The following is a 26613-nucleotide window of genomic DNA, read 5'->3' on the forward strand; positions in this document are numbered from 1 at the left end:
GCGACGGAGAGGTGGGCGGGATTGGTTGCTACGCAACAGCCAGTGGGCAGCGGGAGCGGCCGGCGCTCGGCGTCCCTGGAAACGGGAGAGGGAGAGGCGAATCCAGCGGGATTCAGCGGATCCAGCGGGGTGAGCAGGGGCTGGACAGCGGGATGCAGCGGGGCGAGGTGTGGGGACCGCGCCGTGGAGGGGCGGCGAGCGGGGCCTGGCCGCGCCGGGGTGCGGGTGGGGCATGTGCGCCCCGCCAGGGATGCGATCCCAAAAGCCTGGAGCCGAGCCCCCATATCTTTGGTCCGGGTGTGTCAAGAGCAGGTGGGAGCGTGAGAGAAAGGCTATCAGCCCCCTCAGGTCAGGTAAAGATCTGATCTGCCTGTGGTTGGTGAGCGTGTGTCAGAGGACGGGCCAGGCTCTGCTCAGTGGTGCCCAAAAATGGGACAAGAGGCAACAGAGAGAATCTGGGCCACGGGAGGTTCCTCCTGAACGTGAGGAAGAACTTCTGCCCTGTGAGCATGACTGAGCTCTGAGACAGATTGCCCAGAGAAGGTGGGGAATGCATGCATTGATAAGTAGCATAAGAGTTGTTTCTGGAGCACTGGAGGGTTAATTACAAAACCAAATCCTTGTAGCACAGATGTGTTTCCTGGCCCTGAGCATCAATTCCCAAGATCTGGAGTACATATCTTTGTTTTGTAAAATGTCATCCTCTATCCAAATGCAAGTTTTCATTCCTGAATTACGTGACATGATAATGACTATGTACGTCAGGATAAATCAGATTTGGCACCTGTTTTATGGATTCAGATGATAACTGGCATAAGCTTAAGAAATAGCTGTTTTTCTTTAGTCCTTTTCAGGGCACCCTGTACTTATTCAGGTGGCCTTAGTGGAACGAGGCTGACATGATTAGGGTGGAGATTCCTGTCCCTTACTCCTTCCATGTATCACTAACATATGATGTTCTGGCTCAAGCACACAGAATCACAGTCACAGGATGGTTTAAAGAATCCAGTGTTCTCTCTTTTAAGAGAAACAAAAACAAGGAGTCATGCTAAAAGTCTGTATTTCTCATTGCATCCTTCTTTTTAGGAAAATAATTGTCTGCCTTTTTACTTTTCTATTTTTAGGATCACTGCTGAGAAAAATGACAGCTGGCTCTGTCTCAGTTCCTCAGATCATCCCACTTCGAATCCCACCTCCAGGGAAAGCTCAGCGGGAAATAGACACAAATACTCTCATAGAAATAAAATCAGGTATGAACAAGAACTTTAACTCCATCTCAAACCTTTACTTATGTGTCCATTTGATATAGTTGGACTTTATACTTTTTTCACATTTAATTATGATTTTTGGAGTGTGCATTTCATTAAGGAACTTACAAAATTAACCAACAGGTTTGATGCACTAAATATACTTGCATGTAATTTTATGCATCCAAACAATATTACTGACCTAAGAATTAAATGTGTTAGCAGTCTTAATTGCTGCCAAGGCCAAACTTTTAAGCTATTGCATTTTGCTTTGACTGCAAAAACAGTGCTTGAAAGAATCATGTACCAGGCTCACTCCCAATGTTGTTCATTACAATATTTGAATTGTCACCTGCTGCTATGGCAGAAAATACCCTTTCTGTCATTGGAATGGACAAGCTGCTGCAATGTTTTCATGCAAAATCATTTCACAGATACTTTGCTGTCAGAAATATAGTTTACAATGAAATTGTATTTGTTGAGTAACTGATATTTCATGGGAGAAACTGTTTTCATCTCAAACATTTGGTCACTTATGGAACTGCTTTATTTTCTTTATGTGAGAAAAATCAAGCACAGTAGTGAGTACTTTGTTATTCCAAGGTTGCCTACAGTCTGAGGAATTACTTTTTCTGTTTCTTTCAGATACACCTGGGGCCTCTATTTATTACACTTTGGATGGAAGTAAACCAGAACTCATTAGGAAACCTGGCTATGGGGCGTGTAACGCTTTGGAGTATAAGGGTCCTATCATATTACCAGTGGGGAAAATAATGGTCAAGGCCCTGGCAGTTACAAAGTGAGTATCCTGGTTTGTTTTATTTTAGTCCTGTTTTGGCAAGAGATAGACATCCCTGTCATAGCTTGTGTTGTTTAGAGCACTCCGTGCTCTGCAGGTGAGAGATGAGCCTTTCCCCAGGCAGTTTGCAATCTAAACGATCCTCATGAATAGCACTGACTTGGCTCTCTCAGGATAATCTTTATCCATAAAGTGTTTGTGTGGTTGGATTACCTCTTGGATGTTATCTTCTGGACTCTGAGTGTCCGATGGTATATATCCTGAGAGCTCATTCCTTGGAATGTGATCATCAGAAACACCAGAGAAACCAGGGTGGTGTTTCTGGGGTCATCCAGTGGTTCAGTGGATTTATAGAAGTTGGTCTTCCCAGGAATTTGCTTAGTTTCTCCCAATGGATCACAGAATGCTGAACCTCACAGCTTAAGCAAAAATTGGGTGAAGCAAAAATACAATACATGGAAAGAAAACTGAATTTTGCTGCACAGCTACTTGCTTTGTCCAAAGTAACTTCATGTGTAGAGACAGAGAAAGAACACATAAATTCTCTGTCTGTACTGTGTTGCATTATCTTTTATTTTCAAGGGAGCAGAAGCTTCCACTCCACTTGGAGATTTGTGTTTGCTGTTCCGTTAACAGCGCCTGCAGCCAGCCTGTGCTTGTGTCTGCACTGGAATATAACATTATATAAGACAAAACCTAGGCCTATGTTTATTTTCTTGCTATCACTACCTACATTAACACTTGTTTCCAGTCTGGTTTTATAAAGACATTTTTCAGAGATTCACTATAATGACAATAAAGCATGAAAGAGTGGTTAGGACATTTACCGCAATTTCAATCCACTGTTGTAATTTAATAGATATTAGAGAATGACAGTTGTTTTATCGAATAAATATTGCTCAGGATTCTACTGCAATAATGACTGGCAAGCGTGGAAGGGTTGTTCCACCTAATAAGCCACATCCATCAGTGATTTTCTTGTTGCAGCACACAGGTCTGGGGCAGGTTCATAGATGTGTGAATATTGATTTTCAGGGACTACAGGGAGAGTTCAATTGTGACAAAGGTGTTTGTGGTAGAGTACCAGCAACCAAACATTCTCTTCCCTGTTGAAGATGATGATAAGAATTTCCTAAAAGATATGGCCACACAGGTAAGTTTTAGAAATTGTAATCCCTTGTGTGAGTATAAGATGTAGTATGTATTATATTATCTAGAGATTAAGCTTTAACTGCCAGTTTTATCCACACATCTTATTTTCTCTGTTTGCCCATCTTTGCTGCTTTGGTCCTTTTTGTAATATTAAAATTTCAAGGGACAGTTCCCTCCCCCAGTAATATTTTATGACTCATTGAGATCCAATATTTTAAAAATACATTTAAATGTTAAGCTTTTCAAATGCTTGCATTGAAAATAAATACCTTAAGCATGTACTTGTAAAATTTTAAGAAATAACTATAGCAAGAGAAGATTAGAGGAAAATCAAAAAATTTATTTGGAATTCACACGGAATTACATTTTAGAATAAGGAAGGCGGAACGTTTACTACAAAACCTAAGAGGAATAGACTGAATGTGGAAATCAAGCATGCCTGGGATAAAATGCCCCAAGACCTTCAAGGTACAGTATCATAAAACTAGATAGTCTTCTGTTCTAGCAGAAAATAGCATAGAGTTTTCCTTTTGTATCACATGTAAAATGGGGGCAATTTTAAAACCCTCTCATAAGACAAAACATCCTCTGGAAACTCCAGTTTTCATTGCTCAACGCTGCAAATAGAGAACAAAATTTACCTTCCACACATTTCACAACTTGTTAAAAACATATTAAAACCTCATTCATTTCTCAGCAATGCAACAAGGCCCTGTCTGTATTTCCCTTTGTAGCCAGAAAATGCTGTTGAATTGATGGGATAGCAAATCCTTTACGGAGTTTCTTTACTGATGTTTGCTTGCAGCAAGATTCCAAAATAAATACACTAAACAGAAATGAAAGCTTCACACAGATTTCTCTGTAGATAAAACCTCTTATTCCATGGCAACAGCAATGGGATTGTTTTAGAGCAGGGAATTGTTTTAATGTTTACTCAATAATTTACTCTTAGGAGCTGGAGGTTTTGAGCATGCAGAAAGGAAGAAAGCTGTAAATAAATTAAAAGATAAAAGTAAGCTCTGTCAGAGAGGTGTGGGGCTTCTTGTAGCTTAATTTCCCATAATTCCATGCAGCTTATTTGGACTCAAAATGTGGATGCCAGATGTGTTTTTAATTATGCTTAGCAAGAGTACGTAACATTCATGTTCAGATATATATTAACTGCATGAAGTGGGTGACAGTGGGATAACAGGTTTGTAATTTTAATCTTGGAAACAGACAGAAAGCCTTCTCACAGGTCCCCTCAAGGACCTCAGCTCCTTTCCAGTCCTTTGAGAGCCACAGAGTACAGAGAGGAATCCACCTCAGCACAACCAATGGAGTCATTGCAGGTGAGCAAAGGGGTCGGCTGAAGAAAACTGTACAAGGCTGTCATCAGCACACAGGTCTAAAAAAGGAGGAGGTGAAGATTTGTGATCTCTGTCAGCTATGCAGCCTTTACCTGCATTCTACAGTCATAATTTAAATGTAATGGTAATGATGCACTAGAATTTGAATGCCCAAAGCAGGACAGTTGTCAGTATAGACAAAACCTGGCAAAGGAAATCAACACTGACTGCATTCCTACTTATTCTCTTCTAATACATTCCTGGAATTTGCAACTAGCAAATACTTACTGCTGTTTGTCGGCAAGTTAATATTTAAATCTCAATATTCAGTAATGCTGTAGTAGGAACATATAACAAGGCATTGATTAATTTTTATTGGAAGAAGCCATGTGCCCTTAATGCAGCTAATGGGGGAATCAAGAATAGTATGTACTCCTCAAAGCAGTGCATTTCAGTGCAGTTTATTTCAAATTACATCTGTAGCTGATTTTTCTATCTTTATATGCATGTTGCAAATATTTGCTTACTAAAGACTAAAGAATTGCCTCTGTTTCAGTTTGCAAGTTCCTCTCCAGTGACTAGCCAGAAAAGCTTACCAAGCACAGAAGCGTCAGGGATCCAGAGCAAAACAGATTTCCTTAAGTAAGTGACTTCTGCTTTTAACATATTTATCCTTTGGAAAGAATCAGCCTTTTGCAACCAAGCTGATAATACTGTGGGCCTCTATAAAAATTAGGAAGGCAGAGACAGACACTGGCTCATAACTGGAGTGTATAATCTAGGTTGGACTTTGAAAATTCTGTTTCTTAAATGAAGTTTTCAATTGCCAGTTATCAGCTGACTTATCTCCCTTAAAAAAAACTCCTAACACCCATAGGATCAGGGGATAAACTGTCTTTTCAAATTATAGTACACCCTCAGTGCTGTAGGTGAACACTGCTCATTGCAGTAGTCTCCCAGAACATTAATTCTTATCAGTATTGAAACGGTTCTGTGATTGACATCAATGGCTCCCTATGGTACAGCACTGAGGCCTGACACAAACTGCCTGTCAGGAGACCTGTTTACCTCCCATGATGAGGAGGAAAGTATTAAATTCCATAGTAGCCAGAGAGCTTTCTAGCTTGCAAAGGTGTTTAGAGTTCAGAACTCTGTATCATGGATGTTAGTACATGGTCTGGTGCCCCACCACAGCTTGGAAACCACAACTGAGAAGTCAGTGGCCTAAGTCCTGTCACAACAAATTCCAGATTATTCATTATTATGCAGCAGTGCAATACTAAACAAAGCTCAGCCAGTTTGCTCTTATTTTCAGATGTTCACATTGTTTGGCCCCTCGCCTCTCTGAGCCCTTTGCTCACTTCTGCCAGAAATGTGGATCTCCTATCCCCCCTGTGCCAATCCAGCGTTTCCCATTCCCCGAAGGAACACAGGTCAGCAAAACATCATAGCAATCCACACATCATTCTTGGAGAGAACAACAGCCTCTGCAAGTTATAGTCAATGCTGGCAAACCTGCTACCTACTCACACTTTCATTAGAAAGTTCTGCTCTAATTGCTTTGTTCTGTTGTCTTGGTTTTAAAGACAGGTATCTGCTAGGAAGGGACAAGACCTCCCTAGAGATGGAGAATTCGAATCCCCTCCCTCCAAATTATTCTAATTCAGAAAATTAAAGGGGCTTTCAGACAGAGGTATGGGCATAGGAATAACAGTTCTTTACTAGTATATATGACAAAACAACAAACAAACAATAACTACAGCATTAGTAATAAACAGAACCAAGAACCTCAAGGGCTTTCTTTCACAAAAAGCCCGGGGCAGTTTGATCTCGGTGCCCCTGCAGGACTCCGAGAGGCTGAGCTGGAAGGGTGGAAAGTCCCGGGCTGGTGGATGAGATGAGGAGCTCTGTGCTGGTAGCTGGAATGGCAGGGGGTGTCCCGGCAGGGCTGGGCAGTGCTGGGCTACAGAGCAGCAGGAGAGCCTCAAAGCTCTGAAGAAGCAGCGGCAGTGGGGGGAGGGCTGGAGAAAACGAGCTCAGGATTCCTGGGTACACAAGCAGATGAAGGTGGATTCCCAGGACGAGGCAGAGGCAGAGTGATGGCCGTGAACTCTTTCTGCAGCGAGGGGCAGCTTGACTGTCTTCCTTCTCGATGCCGAGAGCAAGAGTGAGCCCCCCTCCCCCAGCTCTGTCTTTTTACCTTTCCCAAAGCTCATCATCTCTCCCCTCTGAGGGACACTCCCAGAGACTGAAAAACAATAGGTGTAGCCTTGTGCTGCCATGTCCTTCAGCTACTCTCTTTGTTCTGGCTAAGTACTGTCATTAAGGTTTCTTAGAAACTTATGGGAAAAAATTCTGTAAGTGAAAAAAGAGGCAAATCTAACCCCCAACATCTTCCCTAAGCTCTTCCCAAGAGATAATAACCTGATCTAACAAGTCAATGGTGTGTTTCCCTTCCTGTATGAAAGAAAGTTGTATGGTCTAGACAATGCTGTAGTTTTATGTAATGACCAAGATTCACCACCTCTTTAGATGAGGTTTGTAATTAGGAGAATTTCAATCACCTGTATGAAGTGGATGACAGTGGAATAATAGGATTGTAATTTTAGCCTTGAAAACAGAAAGAAAGCCTTCCCACAGGTCCCCTCAAGGACTACAGCACCTTTCCAGTCCTACTATATTTTAGCATTGAGTAGCATTTAATTTTATTGAAAATTACCTTAATACCTTTCTGGCATTCTCTTTCCAGATATCTTAATATTTTCTCAGTATGATCCTTTGATCTTTAAAGATCAACATCAGCATCAGTTGCTGTCAATTACTATGTTTCCAGTGCCCTTGCTGCTGATGTAGACTCCAGCTAGAAAAATACTGAAATTTCATTATAATCCTAATGATCTCATTGAGGTCCTTAACTGTGATGTGGCTTTTCCTCCAGATGGCACCCTGCCTCGAATGCAGATATCTTGTACCAATGAATACACCCACTTGCATTATCTGTGAGTCACCAATAGCTCCACAGCTGCAGCCCCAAAACAACACTTGCATAAAGGTAATTGAGAATAAGTAAAACAAAATAGTGATTTTACTCCTGGTATGCATTTTTGACTTTATTGCAATATTGTGATCCAACCTAGCTTTTTATAAATACATTATGGACAGTTTTAGGAGTAAGTGGGATTAAAAACAGCTTGAATGGAAAAAGGGATTAAAGGTTCCCCAGTACAAGAAAGACATGGACACATTTTCCTTGAGAAGGAAGGAGCAGCAGAGGCAATGTGAGATGAGCTGACCTTAACCCCCATTTCCCTGTGCTGCTGAGGAAGGCAGGAGACAGAGAATAAGGAGGAAAGTTAAGTCCAGGAAGGAGGGAAGGTGGGGTTTCTTTGAGATTTGGTTTCATTCTCGTTTTTCTACTCTGATTTAATTGGTAATAAATTCAGTGACTTTGTCCAAGAGGAGTCTATTTTCCCCCTATTTTCACTAGTGAGTGACCTCTCGCTGCCCTTAAACTCATGAGCCTTTCATTATATTTTCTCTGTCTGAGGAGTGGAGCAATAGAAGGGCTTTGGTGGGCACCTGCTTTTCAGCCAGGGTCAACTCACCACCAGAGAGAGGTCTTTTAAGTCACCTCATAGTATTATGATATTATTATTAATAATTGTCTATGCAGGTACTGGGCTGTATGGTTTTTTGTGAGTATAGTGACTAAGCAGACTGAAACCAGAGTGTACAAAAACCTGGAGATATTGATACTGAATCTCCTGAGGAAACTATACCATAATTTTAAAACAATTGTCCTGATGTGATGAGCAGGCAACATGGCCTAACTAAAGTGTGAAACAGCCCAGACTTGAAGGCTATCCTCTATCTGCAGGGCTGAATAACCACAGCATTTTGTAAGATCAAGTCTTCTTTTCTTTCTGTTGACAGTTTTCAAAAACCATGTGAAATGTATTTTCTCTCTGTTTAAAAGGGAAAAGTAATTTGTCAGGTGTGTGGCACAGGAAATCCTCTTCATCATAAACACTGTGCAACATGTGAGAGCAAACTGCCTGAAGTACAGATGGTAAGACTTCAATCACACTGGGTGAATCAAACCACAGCAGAACATCCTTTATCTTTGGAAAACTGAAGTCATGTCCCCATGTCCCTGTGTTACAAAAGCAGAGATTCTCTCCCCAATCTCATATTTAAGCCCAGTCCTCCCACAGAAGCTCCACCACAAATGTGTCTCATATACCTTCAAGTTTCTGACATAGAAGTCAGGATTGTGAGTGCCACTGAGAAAGCTCAGAAGACTTAGAAAATTTATAGTCCTTATTCCAAGGGAGTCTTGATTGTGTCCAGATTACTTGCAGTTGCAATAGAAAAGTTGAGTATATACATCAGAAACATCATTCACACTGATTTCAGTTATTTTCTGAAAATAGAATACACTTTTACATTATTTTTCATATCTACACTTTTACATTATTTTTCTTATCTCCACTGCTTCTCCTACATGCATACAGCTAGCATGCTTGTATTTGGCTGTGACTCTGCACAGAGGTGAGAAAAGCACTGAAATATTACCCCTAAAATTGCTCAGTTTCAACTCCCTGTTTAGCTTGGTTCATTAGAAGAATTTTATTTTCAGTTCTGAAAAGTCTTGTATGAAAATTGTGTGGTACATTTCACTTCACCAGGCTGTGGTAAATACAAAGATGATAGAAAATAATGGTTTGAAAATTAAAATCTTTTGATTATAATGATTAACATCCTGAGTTCCAAAACTGTCTGTAGCTAGAGGCAAAAGTCTCTTAATAGCTAAATGAGTGTCATTTTAAAGTGAATTTCAGTAGGATTCTGTACTTACCTAAGTTGAGTGTATGTTTGGCTGCTTTACTGAATGCAGATATGTGTGTAGATAGTATGTAGCATATGTAGTTAGGCATGTGACTTGAATCTGAGACCTGTATTAGCTGAGAAAGTTAAATCCTTACAAAGAATTATTAATAGTAATCAGAAAAATTACTAATAATAGTGATTAATTAGTGATAACAATAGTATTTTTAATAAATAGTAATAATGCTGATATTATTATTAATGGCTATTTAATAATTTATGTTTTGAGCATATTAGACTTGTGCTTTTGTAAATTTAATTTTCCAGCTGAACTCTCAAATTACATTGTTCAAATTGCAATGCAGATTAAAAACAGGGTTATTTTGTGTTTGCTTATTTGCTGTTACGGTGTAATCAAAATAATTTTCCTTGGGTTCTGTCCCTTATCCATATTCCTGACTTGCAGAGAAAATAAACTGCATAAGCCTTAACGCAGAACTTTAACAAAACATTTTTTAGTCCTATTTGTGCTAACTGGGATCTATACTTAAGCTCTAGAAGTTTCAGATGAAAAACCTGTTTTCTTTTCTTACTTATATAAGTTAATTGTAGACAAGTTGGGTAATATATAATTTGCACAAGGCAAAAGATTGCAAAAAAATATTTATGCAGCAAATTCCAAACTGTGAGGAAACTCCTTGCCTGAACACATTCTCCCTGCCATACTACTAAAAAGAAGGATACAAAGAAAATTGTGTGTTGGATTTGAAAATGCAAGTTTGTCAGCAGAGAAGCCTCAATCTTAATTTTATCTGTACTGATCCATAGGGCCCTATTAATAAACACTCAGCTTAGAAGCACACCATTGATAAGCTTTTTATTTTTTGGTGCTAGTTCTGCTAAAAATAGTTTCAAATTAACTAATGCTACATTTTACCATGGTTTTGTAATGAAAAACAAAATTATAAGTTAGATGCAAATCACTCTGTTGCTCATTTTAAGCTGCAATAATTCTTTTAGGCTGAATATTACTTTATGTTGTGAGAGCAGCTTGCTTTCCTCTTTCCCCATTTTAGGCTTGTGGACTTTGCTTCATGAGGAGCATTTTCTCCCTAATGCTTGTTTTGTTTTATCAGCCCATGTTTGGAGGAGACTCCTGCCCACATCTCCAGGGCCGGGAAAGGAAGATGGCTCAGTGCTCAAAATGCAATGGCATGAACCAGAGTGATGCCCGCTTCTGTGCCTGGTGTGGGGCCAAGGCACGTGCTCCTGCTGTCTGTGGGGACAGACCTGCTGCTGCGTCTCTGCAGCAATGTCACACCTCTCTGTGCAAAACTCCCGTCAGTCAGTAAACACTGTTATTATCAAGATACTTGCTTACAGCATAGAGGATTGTGTGTGTAAAAATGAATGGCTTAGAAGACATTGTGACACCACATCAGTCAGGAACCCAAGGGTTTAGAGTTGCAAACAAATTATCATGGGTCAGCAAGCACCAGATCATTGCATCAGCTGTGCTCAGGCAAAGTAACTTAATCACCAAAGGTTAAAGTATAGGCTGACCTAATGCAAGTTTTCCCATAACAACTCTGGGCTATAATCACCTATACTGGCAATTACCAGATATGAGATGATGCATGCAATTGTTTTGACTGAAGGCCTCCTTAACTTCACTAAGGACAAGTACTTAACTGCTGCTCAGTAGAGTTACAATCAATGTAAACGATTTTCCCTTGTATAGTGCTTCTACCCAAGGTCACACTCGAGAATTTATTCTCTGTGAGCTGAATGCACATAAAATTTGAAACAACAATCTCCTATATGCATAAATAACCATTAGTGCTGTACTGTACTAGGGCACTCAGGGTGGTACTTTACTTCATGTTAGTTCATTCCTCTGCTTTTACCATTCACCCTATGCTTCTCTAGTGACAAATGTTGCATTGAACTTTCCAGCCTGGACCTCCTCCATCCTACTTTACTTGTTCCAAGTGTGGTACCAGCAACCAGCCCTATGCTCGCTTCTGTGTGTCCTGTGGTGTCTACATAGAGCCCGCATCCAGACAGACCTCTCTTGGCAGTCCCATGGATCCTGGGGACTCACTGGGATCCTCTCAGGTAGCACACACAGCATTACAAAGCCAGGCTTGAGCTCAGCTGAGAAGTTGCTCCACTGCGGGTATGGATCAGCAGAGGTCCATTTATTTCCTTGGGACAATGCTATGGGCTGGGAGCACAAGGAAGGCAAAAATGTTTGTTTTGCTTTCTGCTGAAAAGCAGTCTCAGCCCAAGGCCTTAATCCAGCCTCTTTCTAAATGGCAAAGTGTGAAACAATCAGCCTTTTGAAAGTCTTAGCTCTGTAAGTACTTTTATCTTACTGGCTGTGAATTATTTGTGGCCTGCTGATATGAGGTGTTCTTTAACACAAATGTAAAACTGTTTCAAGAAAGAGCCCAATACTTAGCAAGGCCAGGTCTTGCCCTACAAAACATTCACGTACCCTGGCAATCGTGAAGAATTTGGATTTTGCTTGAATATTTATGAAAAGTTGCATTGTTGTTACAGACTGGTAATTAAAATCAAAAACTGTTAATTATTCTTCCTACTAGCTTTTTTTTTTCCCTTAAAATTTGGTGTACTGTTCTGGTTTTTTACACTTGTAAGCCATTGGATTATAACTATATTACTTACATTTTTCCTTCTACTTCACCCCCAACAGGCAAAACAATTACAGGCTGAAGTTGCCTGGCAAACTTGTCCTGTTTTCTTGCCCAAATCAAGGGCAGAACTAACAGAAAGAGAAGATAAAGGAACCCAAACCATTGGACTTTTTTACCCATCCAGCAAACTGTTGGAAAAGAAGGAGCTTGAGCTGATTTCACAAAAAGAAAAAGTGGAAAAGATGAGTGATCGTAAACCTCTCCTGACAGCCATTAGTCCTGGAAAAGGTTAGAAGTTCTGATTTTATGATTTCTAAAAAATTTATGACCTTGATTTTTCTTGAAAATATTATAGTTTATGGAATGTGGCATCTGTAGGACACTGATTTACATCTTTACAAGTCTGTGTTTCCACCAGTCACTTGTAAATGCACTGCCTTAGAATTTAATCACTGATCTCCACCAATAGCTAAAAGAAAGCATCAGCAATATCAAAATCGGGGTTACTGAGCCGTGTACAGCCTTACTAATTTGGTAACAGTTTGATTTCTTGAGATTCCACAAGACTGGAGGCAGGTGTCCTGTCTTTGAATTGGAAACCACTGATCAACTCCCAGTTCCCAGGACCCTCCCCAGCCCTTGCAATGTGAACTGTAGGTAGAGCTGTGATGGCATCTGCTGGAATATTGATAAATATTATCAATAAAAAACTCTGAGACACAAGGGATCAGAGGTCTTGAAAATATGATGAGGCTTTGTCTACATGAGGAACTTGTTTGGGCTGCTGTTGTGGAATAAATTATAGAAGCTTTAGAAGAAAACTATACTAGAGGAAAGGATTCTTAATCGTATTATGAAAACATCACTCATTGAAGAGTCTTTCCTCTCACAGACTACAGTAGGAACAGTACTAGTACTGAAGGCAACTTCCAGAGTGAGTTCTGTGATCACTTTGTGGAATCACTTGACTGTTTGCTGTCATTAAATGCTTGCCATTTTTAGAATTTTTAGTTTTACTATTGTCTTGATTTGAAGGACAGGTATCTGCTAGGAAGGGGGCAGGGCCTCCCTAGAGATGGAGAATTCGAATCCCCTCCCTCCAAATTATTATAATTTAGAAAATTAAAGGGGCTTTCAGGCAGAGGTATGGGCATAGGAATAACAGTTCTTTACTGGTATGTATGACAAAACAAACCAACAACAACTACAGCATTAATAATAAACAGAACCAGGAACCTCGAAGGGCTTTGCTTCACAAAAACCCTGGGCAGTTTGATCTCAGTGCCGCTGCGGGTCTCCAAGAACACCAAGCTGGAACAGTGGAAAATCCTGGGCCGGTGGATGAGCTCAGAAGCTCCATCAGTGGTAGCGGGAACGGCAGGGATGTCCCGGCAGAGCAGGGGCAGTGCGAGGCTACAGGGTAGCAGAAAGCCTCAAAGCAGTGCCAAAGAAAGCAGCAGCAGTGGGGCAGGGCCAGCCCAGCAAGGCAGGAAGAGGTAAACTCAGAATTCGTGGGCACCCAAGAAAATTATGGTAGATTTCCCAGGCCAGGACAGAGTGATGACAGTGAACCCTTCCCACAGCAAAGCGCAGCCCAACCGTCCTCTCCGATGATGCCAAGAGCAGAGAGCAAAGCTGCCCCCAGCTCTGTCCTTTACCTGGCCCCAAAACTTGCATTATCTACCCCCTCCAAGAAGAACTCCCAGAGACCCAGAAACAAAAGGTGTAGCCCTATGCTACACTCTCCTTTGGCCACTTCTTTGTTTTGGTCAAGCACCCGCAAGTACCCAGTGGTTAGTCTCCTAGCAACTTACGGGTAAAAATTCTATAAGTAAAAAAGAAACAAATCTAACCCTCAACAACTATCCTGAGAAATCTTCAGCTTTCTGGATCCCAAACCCTTGAAAGACAGTCCATCAGTATTAATTAGGGATCTAATAAACAGCTCAGTACGTGTTGCAGCAGCCCTCTCCTTAGAGGGTAGAAATAAGCTGAGACAGTCTTCTTGTTTATCACAGCATGAAAAAGGGTCTTGGTTTATTCCTCTTTACTCCTTAGCCAACTGACTCCAACTATTCACTGACTCTGGCTGCAGCAAGCTCCTGCTGCAGGTTTCCCTTGCAGCCTCTGACTGCTGGTATTAGTCTGCAGACTCTGCAGGTTTTACCTAGCTAGACTATGACTGCAGGTTCCAATGACAGACTCTAACTGCAAACCCAAACGGACCTCACAGTGGTGATTCTCTCTCCTGTTTTGCCCAGTCCTTTAATCTTTCTGATCATTGCTTCAGGATCTCTGTCTTTAAAATTCCTTCCTCCTCCTCCCCTCCTCCTCCCCTCCCTCCCCTCCTCCTCCCCTCCCTCCCTCCTCCGCTTTCCCCTCCTCCACCTCCTCCTACCAAGGACTGAGGATTTTTTTCATTCCATAAATCAATAAACTTCTCTGACAGTCAGTTCATGGTGAGTTGTATACATGGCTTGAAGTATCTGTATCAACAAGACCATGCACTATCACCCAGGAATATCTTGTTTATATATGCCAAATATCACTATTAGTTCTTCAATCAAAATAGGATCAAACATTTGATGTTAAAGTTTTTAAATACAAGTGATTAAATAAAATGGTGAAGGTTATTATTTCTTGACCATATCAACTATTAACTAACCTTCTTTTCATGTGTGGAGATTAAAAAAAAAAACAAACTAAACAGCTAAGAAAGGGGGAAAAACCAGCACTACCAAAACACTAATCCTCTGGTGTGTACTGTATTTCTTTTTTAGCTGTACTTTCATGTGGGAACCCTAAAAATCCCCTCAGAGAAACTTTGAGGTTTTGCCCTGGAAATATTTACCATAGAGTTTTTCCTGCCTAGACTGAAAGAGAAGATTTCCCTCATGGTGTCCTGCAGAACTACTGCCAATTTACCTTAGATTGCTTCCCCATTGGCTAGTTGACCCTGCCCACCCCAATTGTTCATCCCTCATCCCTTCACCATAGGTTTGCTGCCTCTTGCCCTGCCTTTGTACCACCCCCCGTGCCCTCAGACCATTGGTTCCTGGACCCCATAGGTAAACCTGTGCACAGCACACGGTTGGCGTCTTCTGCCCCTGATCCCTTCAGCATGCTGAAATAAACCTTGCTGGAACATATCATACAGGAGGCCCTTCCTGTCTGTCCTCTGCTGAGGCATATGTGTGTGCATGGACTTGAGATGGCTGTTCCTGTGACCTGCTCTGAGTGGCTTCTGAAGGAGACGCTTTGAGAAGGTAGCATCATTTCACCATCCTGCCATGATGCTACATTTTCAGTCTGTTTTGAACAGGAGCCAAGAAATTTACCAGGTAAACTTTACAAAGAAGATTTCCCTTTTCTATTGGTAAGAAAGGCTAAATCAGTGTGATATAGGTGTAATCTGCTATTGACAGCATGGATTCAAGTATTCCATCAATGCTGCCAAAAATCCTTTGAGAGCAAATAAAACATCAACCATGCAAGAGTATGTTCCTGACCACCTGGATTTTTTCAAATAAAATCTGGGGATCTGGGCTAGTTATGAACCACTTTATTGCAAATAATACTGACTTCCATGGAGAGATGTCTTGGTTTGAAAGACAGGTATCTGCTAGGAAGGGGGCAGGACTTCCCTAGAGATGGAGAATTCAAATCGTCTTCTTCTAAATTATTTTAATTTAGAAAATTAAAGGGGCTTTCAGACAGAGGTATGGGCATAGGAATAACAGTTCTCTACTAGTATATATGACAAAACAACAAACAAACAACAACTACAGCATTAGTAATAAACAGAACCAAGAACCTCAAGGGCTTTCTTTCACAAAAGCCCGGGGCAGTTTGATCTCGGTGCCCCTGCAGGACTCCGAGAGGCTGAGCTGGAAGGGTGGAAAGTCCCGGGCTGGTGGATGAGATGAGGAGCTCTGTGCTGGTGGCTGGAATGGCAGGGGGTGTCCCGGCAGGGCTGGGCAGTGCTGGGCTACAGAGTAGCAGGAGAGCCTCAGAGCTCTGAGGAAGCAGCGGCGGTGGGGGGAGGGCTGGAGAAAACGAGCTCAGGATTCCTGGGTACACAAGCAGATGAAGGTGGATTCCCAGGACCAGACGAAATGATAACCGTGAATTCTTCCTGCAGAAGGGGGCAGCTTGACTGTCCTCTTCAATGCCGAGAGCAAGAGAGAGGAACTGCCCCCTCAGCTTTGTCTTTTAGCTTTCCCAAAGCTCGCCTTATCTCTCCCCTCTGAGGGAAGCTCCCAGAGACCCAAAACAATAGGTGTAGCCTTGTGCTGCCATCTCCTTTGGCCACTTTTCTTTGTTTTGTTTAAGCACTGTCGTTAAGTTTTCTAGCAACTTATGGGAAAAAATTCTGTAAGTGAAAAAGAAGCAAATCTAACCCCCAACAAGAGATCACTCACCAAGTAGTTTATTTTAGATGTTTTAAATATTACTTTCAACTTGTATTTGTTTTTGAATATGAGACCAGAGCAGGGGACAATTTATGTCGTTCTGTGGATCCTTTTTTTATTCATTTAAAGCTGCTTAACAAGTAAGATTTGTTGGTTTAGTTTGTCATACCAGTTCAACCTTGAGTCTTCCAAGCCCAAGACTCCTTGTGTCCTTGCTTTGTCTTGTAAAAGCCAGAGCTGCACTTTCCTGCTGGCTTGGTCTCTTTTCACTGTTTAAAGCTTCACTTAACATGAAGGAAAGGATAAGTTTAGAGCAGCTGCGTTGTGTAAGTTAAATGAGGTTACCAAGCCTACACAGTTTATTTACAACAAAAGGAATCATGCTCTGTACTTCCCATGAGTACAGAGAAGTACTCATGGGAAGTATTTTATCATGAAGATGCTAAAAAAGAAAATTTGCCAGATCCTTAAAATAATCAGTTAACAACGAGAACAAATCCTTTTGGTTTTTTTCTTGGATTAAAACAAAATGTAGCTCTGGATTTGCCTGGACAGGAAGTGCAAAAGCTCTAAATAGCTTAAGATGAGTTTTTAATCCAGGCACATTCAGCCCCTCATGTTTTGTGCCCTCTATAAGCATAAAGGAATGCTGACGCTTTACCAGAGATCTTGACAGGCAAAATAGCAAGAATATTTAAGCTTTTAATATGCTGTCACGTATATAATTGGAAAGAATTTATTTGGAGGAGAATTTACACAGACCCAAATGTTGTGTATCATGAGTTTCTGTGTTTGCAGTTTTCAGATTTGGCTTATTGTTCCCTGTCAGTTATCCCAAATCAACTAAAAATCAGTTCAATAACACATAATTGATTAATTGTAATATTTAACTTTTTCTTTTCTTATGATCTGGGATAGTGTGAAATTTTCCCTTCATACAGGACCAGTTTGGACTCCTAAGGATCATTCCAAGACCTGGCTTTGTTGTTAATAGAAGGCCCTAAGGATGAATTATAACTGGATAAAGCAGTGTTTCACCTGGCTTTTTAGGGTATAACTTCCTTCTCATTTTCTTGATTAGATGAATTTTCTACCGACTTTTTTTTAATCTCAGTGAAACTACACTATCTTTTAAAGCTTCCATCACTTGATTAGCAGGAATATTAATCACATTTTCAGGATTTATCCCCTGCTTAACTCCCTGTGAACAGGTTACTGGAGAAAACAGCTGGATCATGTTTGTGCTCATGTTAGAAGCTATGCCCAGAACAATGTTGAATTCAGAACACTGATTGGAGAACCTCAAATGGGAAAGGTAGGAAGGAGCTTGTGAGTAATATCTTCCTATGGCGGGTCATGAAAAGATTATCATGGCTGCAACATAAACACTGGAAAAACAAATGTCTGCTTTTTCTTTAGATGTTGACCTGTTTGTGTGTTCATTTGTCTCATTTGATTGTTCCATTTTTTGGTCAGTCTTTTCCTGAATATTTTTTTCTGCTATTTTTCCTGGCAATTCCTATTCTCTCGCCTAAGAGCTTTAATGGGAGAAAGCCTTTGCTCAGCTGCTTTTACATAGTAAGAAGGTGGAAACCTAGGACTCCTTGCTAAGGAGTAGATACTTTGCACCTGATTTTTATATCCACTGAGACCTATTGTCCACCAGGATCTTCAGAAGCTGCAGTGCAACTATGTAAGTTGAGGTACAGTCGATTGCAACTTGTTTCCTTGACTAGAGGATTCAAAAGGATAAGCCTGAAGAATAAAAAATTGCCTAGGGAAGGCTATTCCTGCTGTTTCTTGGCCTTTTGTCAGTTATTGTCTCAAAAGTAGTGCCCCCAAAAGTAACAGAAATGGTTCAAAGCAGATGCCAACTATCTGGGCTTAATGCTGCTTTTCCAGTTTTTCATCTGGATTAAAAATATAATCAACCTTACCTCAAAATTCTCAACCAGCTGCAATATAACCTTCATTCCACTTCTTTATAATCCCCTGTGCACTCATTTTTGTATGGCTTCCATAGACTTGTTGCCAGCAGTACTGTCTCAAGGAATTGATACACGAAGGTACCGAAGTTTTAATACAGACCGTGCTTCCCCAGACTGGTGTCACTAAAAAAACACCTGCCCCTTTCTCATTGACAAGGGAACTGTTGGTACGATATCACCAAATAGGCAAAGGCCACATGTGTGATTTGGTGCATTGGCTGCAAAAGAAACACTATCAGCAAGACTTATTCCTAAAAGTACTTCTGTGGGGTTTTTTAGCTAAGACCTACTGACAGCTGCTCTTTCCATCTAGATTAATTATGTCACCATCTCTGAAGATGACTGTGAAGTCACTATTACATTGAATTTTGCTGCTATTAACAAGGTCAGTTCATGGAATGGGGCCTGTTGAGAGGCAACTGGTCTAAAGCTGTCACTAGAGCAGTGTAAAGCTGATATATTTTAAATTCAGGTCTAAACAGGAAATGCTTTTGTTCAGAGGGTGTTAACTTATCACTTCAGAGAAAAGAATCTTTTTCTGTCTCTGTTGGAGCTGGATGAACAGGTATACCTATCTGATTAAGCCAGACTTCATGGTTATGGTGCTATCATCTCATATTTTGTTAGTTTGCTATTAGTATTACCTTTCCTCTTTCAGCTGATGCTGTTTGATGATTCTAGCGCTTCTCAGCTTTTAATCTCAGATGCTGCTTTTCTTCGGTCTGCGAAGTGTGCTCTTAAAAACTAAGCTTAGTAATTTTTCAGTGGTTTGGAGATAACTTTTATCAGAGCTCCTGTTAACTCTATTCAAAATCTGGAATTTCTGTCTGAAGAATTACCATGTTCCAAAAACCACAACATATACATTTCCAGCTTTTCAATGACGAAAATCTACCATTTCAAAAATCCAAAATTCAGACTGTCCCTTGTATGGAATCTTGGAAAGCTTACTTTGCCATGTGAGGCCTGAAAAGCTGTATCACATCATTTCAGAAGTGAAATTTCTCAAGTGGTAGAAACACGTTAATTTGGATGAAAATCTTCATTTCATTAAGTGAGGTTGTATCACTTTTTTTCTAAATCAAAAGAAATACCTAACACAAGGTTCAGAAAAAATTGCTATATAATTTTGCCTCAAAACAGAGCTCCATTACATATGATAATATCTCGTGATAATTTGACACTGATATTCAAAGTCTATGTATTTTCTCATATGCAACAGTGTTGTGCCACTAAGATTATAGCAGCATTACATGATAATCTTAATAACTGCCTGCATTTGGTGATTCTACAGGTTATTCATCCTAACAGAGCAGTGAAGTTCAGCAATGATTACCTGAGTGCTGAAACAGAAGTCACAGATGGACAGGATGGCAGTCAGACTAATTTTGGTGAGATTTTTTCCCTCCCTGTCTTTACAGTAGTAGACCATAAATACAGCAGTCAGGAATACAGAAGTAGTGCTTGGAAGCTTAGACACCAAGGCAGGCAAACATTCTGTGCCTATTCAGGTTGATCTTTTAGGTCTCAAAATGTCTCCAAGTTGAGATTTAAGCAATGTACAGACTATCTCAAAAATTCCTGGGAATACTTCATCCCTGGCGAGCTGAGGAGACCAGTGAACTGCAGCCACAGGTCACAGCAGTGTTTTTATTACAGCACTAAAAAGTTAGATGTTTCACATAGTCTTTTACAGTAGGAACCATAAACATCAATATTATCTCTACTTCTGAGCTCTGCCAGGGACTGCCAGCTCTGGCATATTTGGCAAAGATGAGAAATTATTAAATATATTCATGCAGAGATGTTGTTTAGTTGCCATCTTCCACTGGTGTCACTAACAGCTCAGCACTTTGGGCACCTCATATTGGACTTAAGTTTTCATTAAATCAACCAGTTCTAAAGTCAGCATTACAATCAGAAATTCCTATAGCATCATTTGACATACTTAATTCATATGTACATTTCATCTTTGTGCTTCCAGTCTGAGGCTTGGCAAGAGGCAGTCACTGCACTGGGTGCTGTGCAAACCTTTTGTTAAAACCAGTATGAACTGCAACAAGTATTTCATCACTTTCTCATGTGGGAAACTGATGAATACTGCTTTGCTTGTGGATAAATTATTTCCAGATCTCTCCACCAAGTTCTAGTTAGGGTACTGACTTTGCTTTGAATTAACACTTGTTTTCCTCTCTGGTAGGCAAAGATGATCATAATCTTTTCTATTCAAGAGGCAAAATAAAGAGAACCAAGTCAAGAACACTCATGGGACAGGAATATAAGCTCTCTGTAAGTATCTTCTGCAAATACAGGAAAAAAAATTTATAGAGCAGCATGAAGGAGGGCATCCAGGTATTAAATTAGAAAGGTTCACACCCTGACTGGGGGCAGGGTATAAAAGTATTACTTAATATAAAACCTGAACATTGGTAACTGATATTTAGTTCAGAACTGAAAATAACTAATTTGTTTTCTACTAGGAGTTGATTTTTTCTCATTTTGAACCCATTCAATTTTGACACTGCATTGGGCCTAAGGACTGTTGAAGAGATTTTCTTACAGATTTTTTTTAGAAGCAACATCATATAGAGGTATTGTCATCTTCCCTTGACTTTACAAAATTTAACTCCATAGAGGTCTAATTTGATTCAAGAAGCAAGGATTTACTTTTACTGGAGATCAAATTTCCTGAAAGAACTGTCTACTAAAGGGATTGTCAGTAACAACATGGAAAATTTCAAAAGGGAAATGTACATTAATCTAAGCTTGGACCAGTCAGTCAGTTCAAATGTGGGAGAAGATACAGAGCTCTGTGATACGAGTCCAGAGATAAAAATGCTTGGTCAAGTGACTGAGCTTTCAATATGAGAAAATGTTGAAAGCTGTGAAGAAATAAAAGGAAAAGGCTTTAGGTTTTGTTGTTTGTTAAGATTTAGTAAAGTAATTTCACTGAGGCAAAACATACACATTTTAAAATCAAAATACTTCCACAAATTCTAGAAGCTTCAAACTTTACTCCTAAACATGTACCCATGTTTAATTTTACTGTGCTGGGCAGATCTTTGTACAGCCATGGAGAGCTGCATTGACGTAAAGTGAATCATCTGCAGACACATTTGCTGAATGAAGACTTTAGTAGTGAGATATTAGCCAGGGTTATCCAACACTTGCTCAGGTTCAGAAATAAATTCCCAAAGAAACCAGGGATTAGTAACAATAAGGCTCAGATACATCAAATTCATGCCACTGTGTCTTGGGTTATGTAGCCAAAAAAAAAGTGTATTCTATTTCAGCTGTTGAAAGCAGCTGGGTAGATGTTTTTCTTTATCTCTTGTAACTCCAGGGGGCAGTGGGGCAGATGTCTTCTGATAATAGGCCAGCTGTTAAAACCAGGTGGGGCAGTGTTTCTTATCTCTTTCACCACTGCCCATCCTCTGGGGGTGGGGCGGATATCTTCTGTTAATAGGCCATTAAAGCTCACCAGTGACAGGACACATTCCATCATCCCATTGTGAGATGCTCCACACAGTGGGGGAGGAGCCAACGGTTCCTACCAAGATAAAAACTGAGATGTAGGAACACCAAGCAGCTTGTTTTCCACTGGGTTCCTGGGGGAAGACTGGACTCATCTCATCATCACTGGACCTTTCTACAGGATCATCTCTGCTCCACAGAACAACATCTTACTCCAGGAGGATTTATCTGGACTGCTTCCAGTACCCTGACCAACAGGGTGTCAGGTCGTGTCTCTGACTCTGTCAGGGTTTTCTAGGACTTTTGTTTGCTTGCTTGTTTGTTTTTTGTAGTACTGCATTTGTATTTTTTAATATTCCTAGTAAATAACTGTTATTCCTATTGCCATATTTTAGCCTGAAAGCCCCTAATTTCAAAATCATAATAATTTGGGGGGAGGGGGTTTACATTCTCCATTCCAAGGGGAGCTCCAACTTTCCCTGACAGACACCTGTCTTTCTAAACCAAGACACACTATTGCATTTTGCACTTCCATTCCAAGGCAGAATCTGGCCCACCTACCTGTATTTTCCCTGTGTGAAATATTCCTGGCTGTTGTGTGTCTACACAGCCAGAATTCAGACAGCTGCTGGATGAACTGGGTCAAACTGGGCACAGAAGAAACCTTCATAGAACAATTGCTCAGTGATGTAAGTTACACTTGCTCAAGTTTCCTTGTTCAACTCTTTGGCTGTTTACTGCATGAATGTTAGCCTGGAATGCAACTTCACCTTGATGATTAGAAGGCAACAGCCTTACAATACCAGTCTTCATATTGAAAGGGCATTTTAGAGAAGATAGGGCCTGTTTTAACATTTATAGATGTTCTATACAAATTTATATTTGGTCAGAGCATAAGGCAGTGTTCTCTGGGTTTGTCAAAGCCAAACAAACAAAAAAAAGGTATTAGTTTTATAATTTAGGATCAAGTCCTCTGTATAGCAAAAGCAAGCATAATCTGTTTCTGCTCTGGGATCTCATTTGGCTACTGCTACACACATTTACTCCGGCTTTGAGATTGATGACAAACATTTTCAGAAGAAAGCAAAACAACACACTTTGAACCTCTTTCTGTCTTGGGCATGAAGCCTGCTTGACAACTTGAATTGGCACAATACAAAAGCAAAGTGGAAGCTGAAGAATCTGTACGGTTTTACCAGCCTCCTTTGCCTCTGCTCTGTTCTAGGGAGCTGACCCCAATTCTCTGAGTGAGGAGGAGCGCCCTGCCCTCACAGTTGCTGTCCTGAACAAGCACACAGGAGCCATCTCCCCTCTCGTGCAGAAAGGGGCAGACACTGACCAGCAGTCAGGGACGTAAGTGAGCTCTGATCCTCTGCCTTGGATCTTTTCAAGGTTTACCAAAAAAAATCACACATGCTCGCGTTTTAGAGAGAGCTAAACCCCACCTCTCCTCCACAAATGTGCTCCTTTCAATGACAGTATCCACATTCCCTCTTCCAGTTGCCAGCTTTGAAAATTTCTCATAACTTCTGTTATAAAATGCTGTTCTATTCAGTTCCTTCCCCCATTCACTTCAATATGATGAACCCCACCAAATCCTACCATGCTTCTAGTGTGTTCTGTATCCTCCTATTCATTTTCCTAAGTTTTATTTGCTATGTTTCCTTAGGTAGTAAGTGCATTGCTCATTCCTTCTGTGCAGGCACAACAACACAGCTCTCCACAAGGCAGCTCTGCTGGGACTGGAGGGAGAGGAGTGCATCTGAGCCCTGTTATGGTAGGTGCTGTGGCTGGGCCTCCAGCTCAGCTGCAGGCTCCCCCCCAGCCTGCCAGCACAGACCTGCTTGGCACCACTGGAGGGTCAGAGCCTGCCCCGTGTTCCAGCAGGAAGGAGCATCCAGAAATTCCAAAGTTACTCTATATCAACATTCACCTACAAGCCACTTCATCACTAAGTGCAGTCACTTACAATGAATTAAGCAGTTTAAACCAATGTGTCCTGTATTTACAGCTGCAACGCCAGCATGCAAAAGAAAAATGCAGTAGGGCACTCAGCACTGGATTTGGCTGTTGCAGCTGGAGATAATAAGGTTATTTCACTGTTCCAAGTAAGTCTGGATAGAGAACATTGAATAAACGAGATGAGACATGGGAACATTGTTCTCATCAGTGTGTTATTACAACAGACTTTTTCTCCAAATAAAGCTGAAGGTTCTTTGTCTTTGGGAGTACCTGATCACACATGTCCAGTTCTGTCTGCAGAATCCACAACCCTGTGTGATCAGCTTGGGCCCTATAACAGTCAGATATTTTCTCCAGGATTGCCCCATTCCTTTCCAGCAGTTCAGAGCACAATTCCTCTCTGACAGCACAATATTCTACAAATTTTCTTTTTCTTTCCCAACAAAGGGACATACCAAACCTTCCCAGGCACAAATAAATTTCAATGTCTCTGAAATTTCTATGCCCGATGAACACTGCTTACTAGAGTTTGACACTTGAGCAACAGTACTGCAAGCTGTAACCGATGACCTTATTTTCCTTTTTGATGTTAAAACTGCACTCAGCACAGCCCATTGCAGTAAAGGTCAGATTCTCGTCCTCCAGAAAATCGAGTAAAACTATTTTGTTGTTGTGCCTTCAACTTTTATTTATAAATGCATCAACACAAGGCAGCAGCCAACTACAGACATTTACAAGAATACCAGGCACACTAAGGTGTGGTATAACTCAAGGTTATTGGCCACAATCCTAAATCCCTGAAATATTTTTAAAACTCCTTCCCCTTTCTATGTCCCAAAGTATCTAAAAGCACCAGTACAAAAATGGAAATGCATGTCAACTCCTATCAGAAATACAAGTTTTAGCATCAGAGCTAAACCTATCTCTATCTCTATGAGACAGCAATATCTCTAAACAGCTGTATTACAAAGGAAAAAAAAAGTAAGAAGAAAAAAGGTAAACCCATAAGTAATAATCCTTAAAAAATCAGCAGGAACATTAGGAGAATCCCTGCAGAAAAAGACTATGTATGCAATGCATCAAACGCCCAGGTATTTCTCAGACAGACTTGGAGGAGTGAATTCCCTCTGCTTCTCAGGGACAACCGGTCTGGAAGCAGCCTCAGGAAACACAGCCATTCAGTCAAAGGGGCAGTGCCACAGCCTGTCACTGGCAACTATGAAGCTGCAGCAGTCTAGGCCAGATTCTTTATACCACAACGCTGGATCTTTGCTTTATCTTCAACCTTGGTCATCTTCTGAGAAATCTCTTTTTTCTGCAAAGAATAAAAATAATATGTTACTGTCTGTCGCTAAGTGGAGTATCGTTCAGCTTCGAGGGAAAAGCAGGATACATCCAACATAAAGCATGGCTGAGAACCAGGAAAGGGCACACTAGCTGATCCAGCCCGAACCTGGACGCAACAAAGCACTCTGCACAAAGCCGTGTGCTAACGATTGAGGCCAGCTGAACAATCCAAAAGACTAGAAGCCAGTGTACGTACAAGTGCCTTCCTCATTCGCATTTTGTCCAGCTTCAGGAACTCCTGCACCGTCAGGTTAGCAGGTTCCTTCTGAAGAGAAAGAAAACCACAGTCCGCAGAGTGCTTTTTGTGTTCCTCCCTGGAAAAAAGGCGACGAGAAAGAGAAAATAAGAGAAGACAGCCGCTCTTCCCTCCGCGCCCCTCGGCTGCCACCAGCGGTTCCCCCGGGCCGGGGCGGGGCCGATCGGGATGGAGGCCGAGGGATACCCCGGTACTCACAGGGGGTCGTCCTCGGGCTCCCAGCCCTCCAGCTCCTTGAGGCAGAAGAAGCACTGCGCTACGTCGGGGCTGTTCTCGCTGGGGCAGTGCACGAAGCCCGCCGCCGCCATCTGCGGGCACAGGGGAGGCCGTCAGCGGCCGCCCGGCCCCGCTCCCGGCCCCGCTCCCGGCCCCACTCCCGCTCCCACCGCCCCGGTCCCACCGCCCCGGCCCCGCGCTCACCCGCTCGGGCGTGCAGGCGCAGCCCTCGGTGAAGGGCCAGTTGCGGAAGGTGGCGGCGCGGACGGGGGCGAAGTAGAGCCGCCAAATCTCGGGCAGCGCCGCCAGCCCCTCCATAGCCCCGTTCAAACGGCGGCGCGCGCGGGGCACGGCGGGAGCGGGGCGGGGCCGGGCCGGGCCGCGCGGCGCCACCGCCCTCAGGGCGCCCGCGGAGCCCGGGCCGGCTCCCCGAAGGACGCCTTTTTCTTGGTTGCAATGAATCCAGGCTCAGGAAAACACTTGGGCTTTGCTGCCCTGTTAGGAAAGGGTGAGGGTCCACCTTTATTCTCCCGGAAAGCTTTGCTTTGTGAAGCTGTCTTTGCTCCTCCTTTGTCACTGCTGCGGTCGCTGCCCCCGTCAGGGAAGCGTGCAGGAGCCGCGCCGCAGAGGAGGGCGGTGCTGGCTCCTCAAGCACAGCATACGGGCTGCCGAGGCAGAAAAGGGAAGCAGACTGACAGAAGAGTTCGTCTGTCTTAGAAGAACCTTATCCCATGCAAAGCCATGGCTCCCCCCGCGAGGATCACTTAATCGCCTTTGAGGATCTGGGGTTTAAGGAAGGACCTGGATAAAACAAGCTGTCTGCGGCACAGCGCGTGTCACAGCGCTGTTAAAACACCATCCTCACTTGGCAATCCCTGAGGGACAAAACCACAGGGCAAGACAGTCCTCAAAATCTTCATGGTCGCCTTTGAGAACACAATGCAG

The 26613-nt window shown here is 41.9% G+C and overlaps 2 protein-coding genes across 13 annotated transcripts; one reads left to right on the forward strand and one right to left on the reverse strand.

Moving 5' to 3' along the window:
* The first annotated feature begins 21 nt into the window (after positions 1–21).
* Positions 22–24850, forward strand: DZANK1 (double zinc ribbon and ankyrin repeat domains 1). Of its 12 annotated transcripts, none has more exons than XR_010079455.1 (20): positions 203–353; positions 1125–1250; positions 1893–2046; positions 3082–3199; positions 3570–3666; positions 4417–4529; positions 5083–5168; positions 5842–5959; positions 7465–7578; positions 8503–8595; positions 10490–10612; positions 11310–11471; positions 12073–12301; positions 17637–17740; positions 18727–18798; positions 19708–19804; positions 20614–20702; positions 23113–23240; positions 23557–23664; positions 23772–24850. XR_010079455.1 is itself a non-coding variant. In XM_063391224.1 (20 exons), the coding sequence occupies exons 1-19, from the start codon at positions 233–235 to the stop codon at positions 23651–23653; spliced, it is 2208 nt and encodes a 735-aa protein (XP_063247294.1). In that variant the 5' UTR covers positions 203–232; the 3' UTR covers positions 23654–23664; positions 23772–24850. The 12 variants fall into 12 exon arrangements, 9 of the variants coding, with proteins under 9 accessions (XP_063247301.1, XP_063247294.1, XP_063247295.1 ...); XR_010079456.1 differs by having other exon boundaries at positions 23775–24850; XM_063391224.1 differs by having other exon boundaries at positions 23590–23664.
* On the reverse strand, positions 24514–26129 carry LOC134547385 (baculoviral IAP repeat-containing protein 5-like). The gene is made up of 4 exons (XM_063391234.1): positions 25873–26129; positions 25651–25760; positions 25393–25510; positions 24514–25164 (listed from the first exon to the last, which is right to left on the reverse strand). The coding sequence occupies exons 1-4, from the start codon at positions 25984–25986 to the stop codon at positions 25084–25086; spliced, it is 423 nt and encodes a 140-aa protein (XP_063247304.1). The 5' UTR covers positions 25987–26129; the 3' UTR covers positions 24514–25083.
* Positions 26130–26613: the final 484 nt, after the last annotated feature.

Source organism: Prinia subflava, chromosome 2 (genome assembly GCF_021018805.1).
Source record: "Prinia subflava isolate CZ2003 ecotype Zambia chromosome 2, Cam_Psub_1.2, whole genome shotgun sequence".
NCBI classification, from domain to species: Eukaryota; Metazoa; Chordata; class Aves; order Passeriformes; family Cisticolidae; genus Prinia; species Prinia subflava.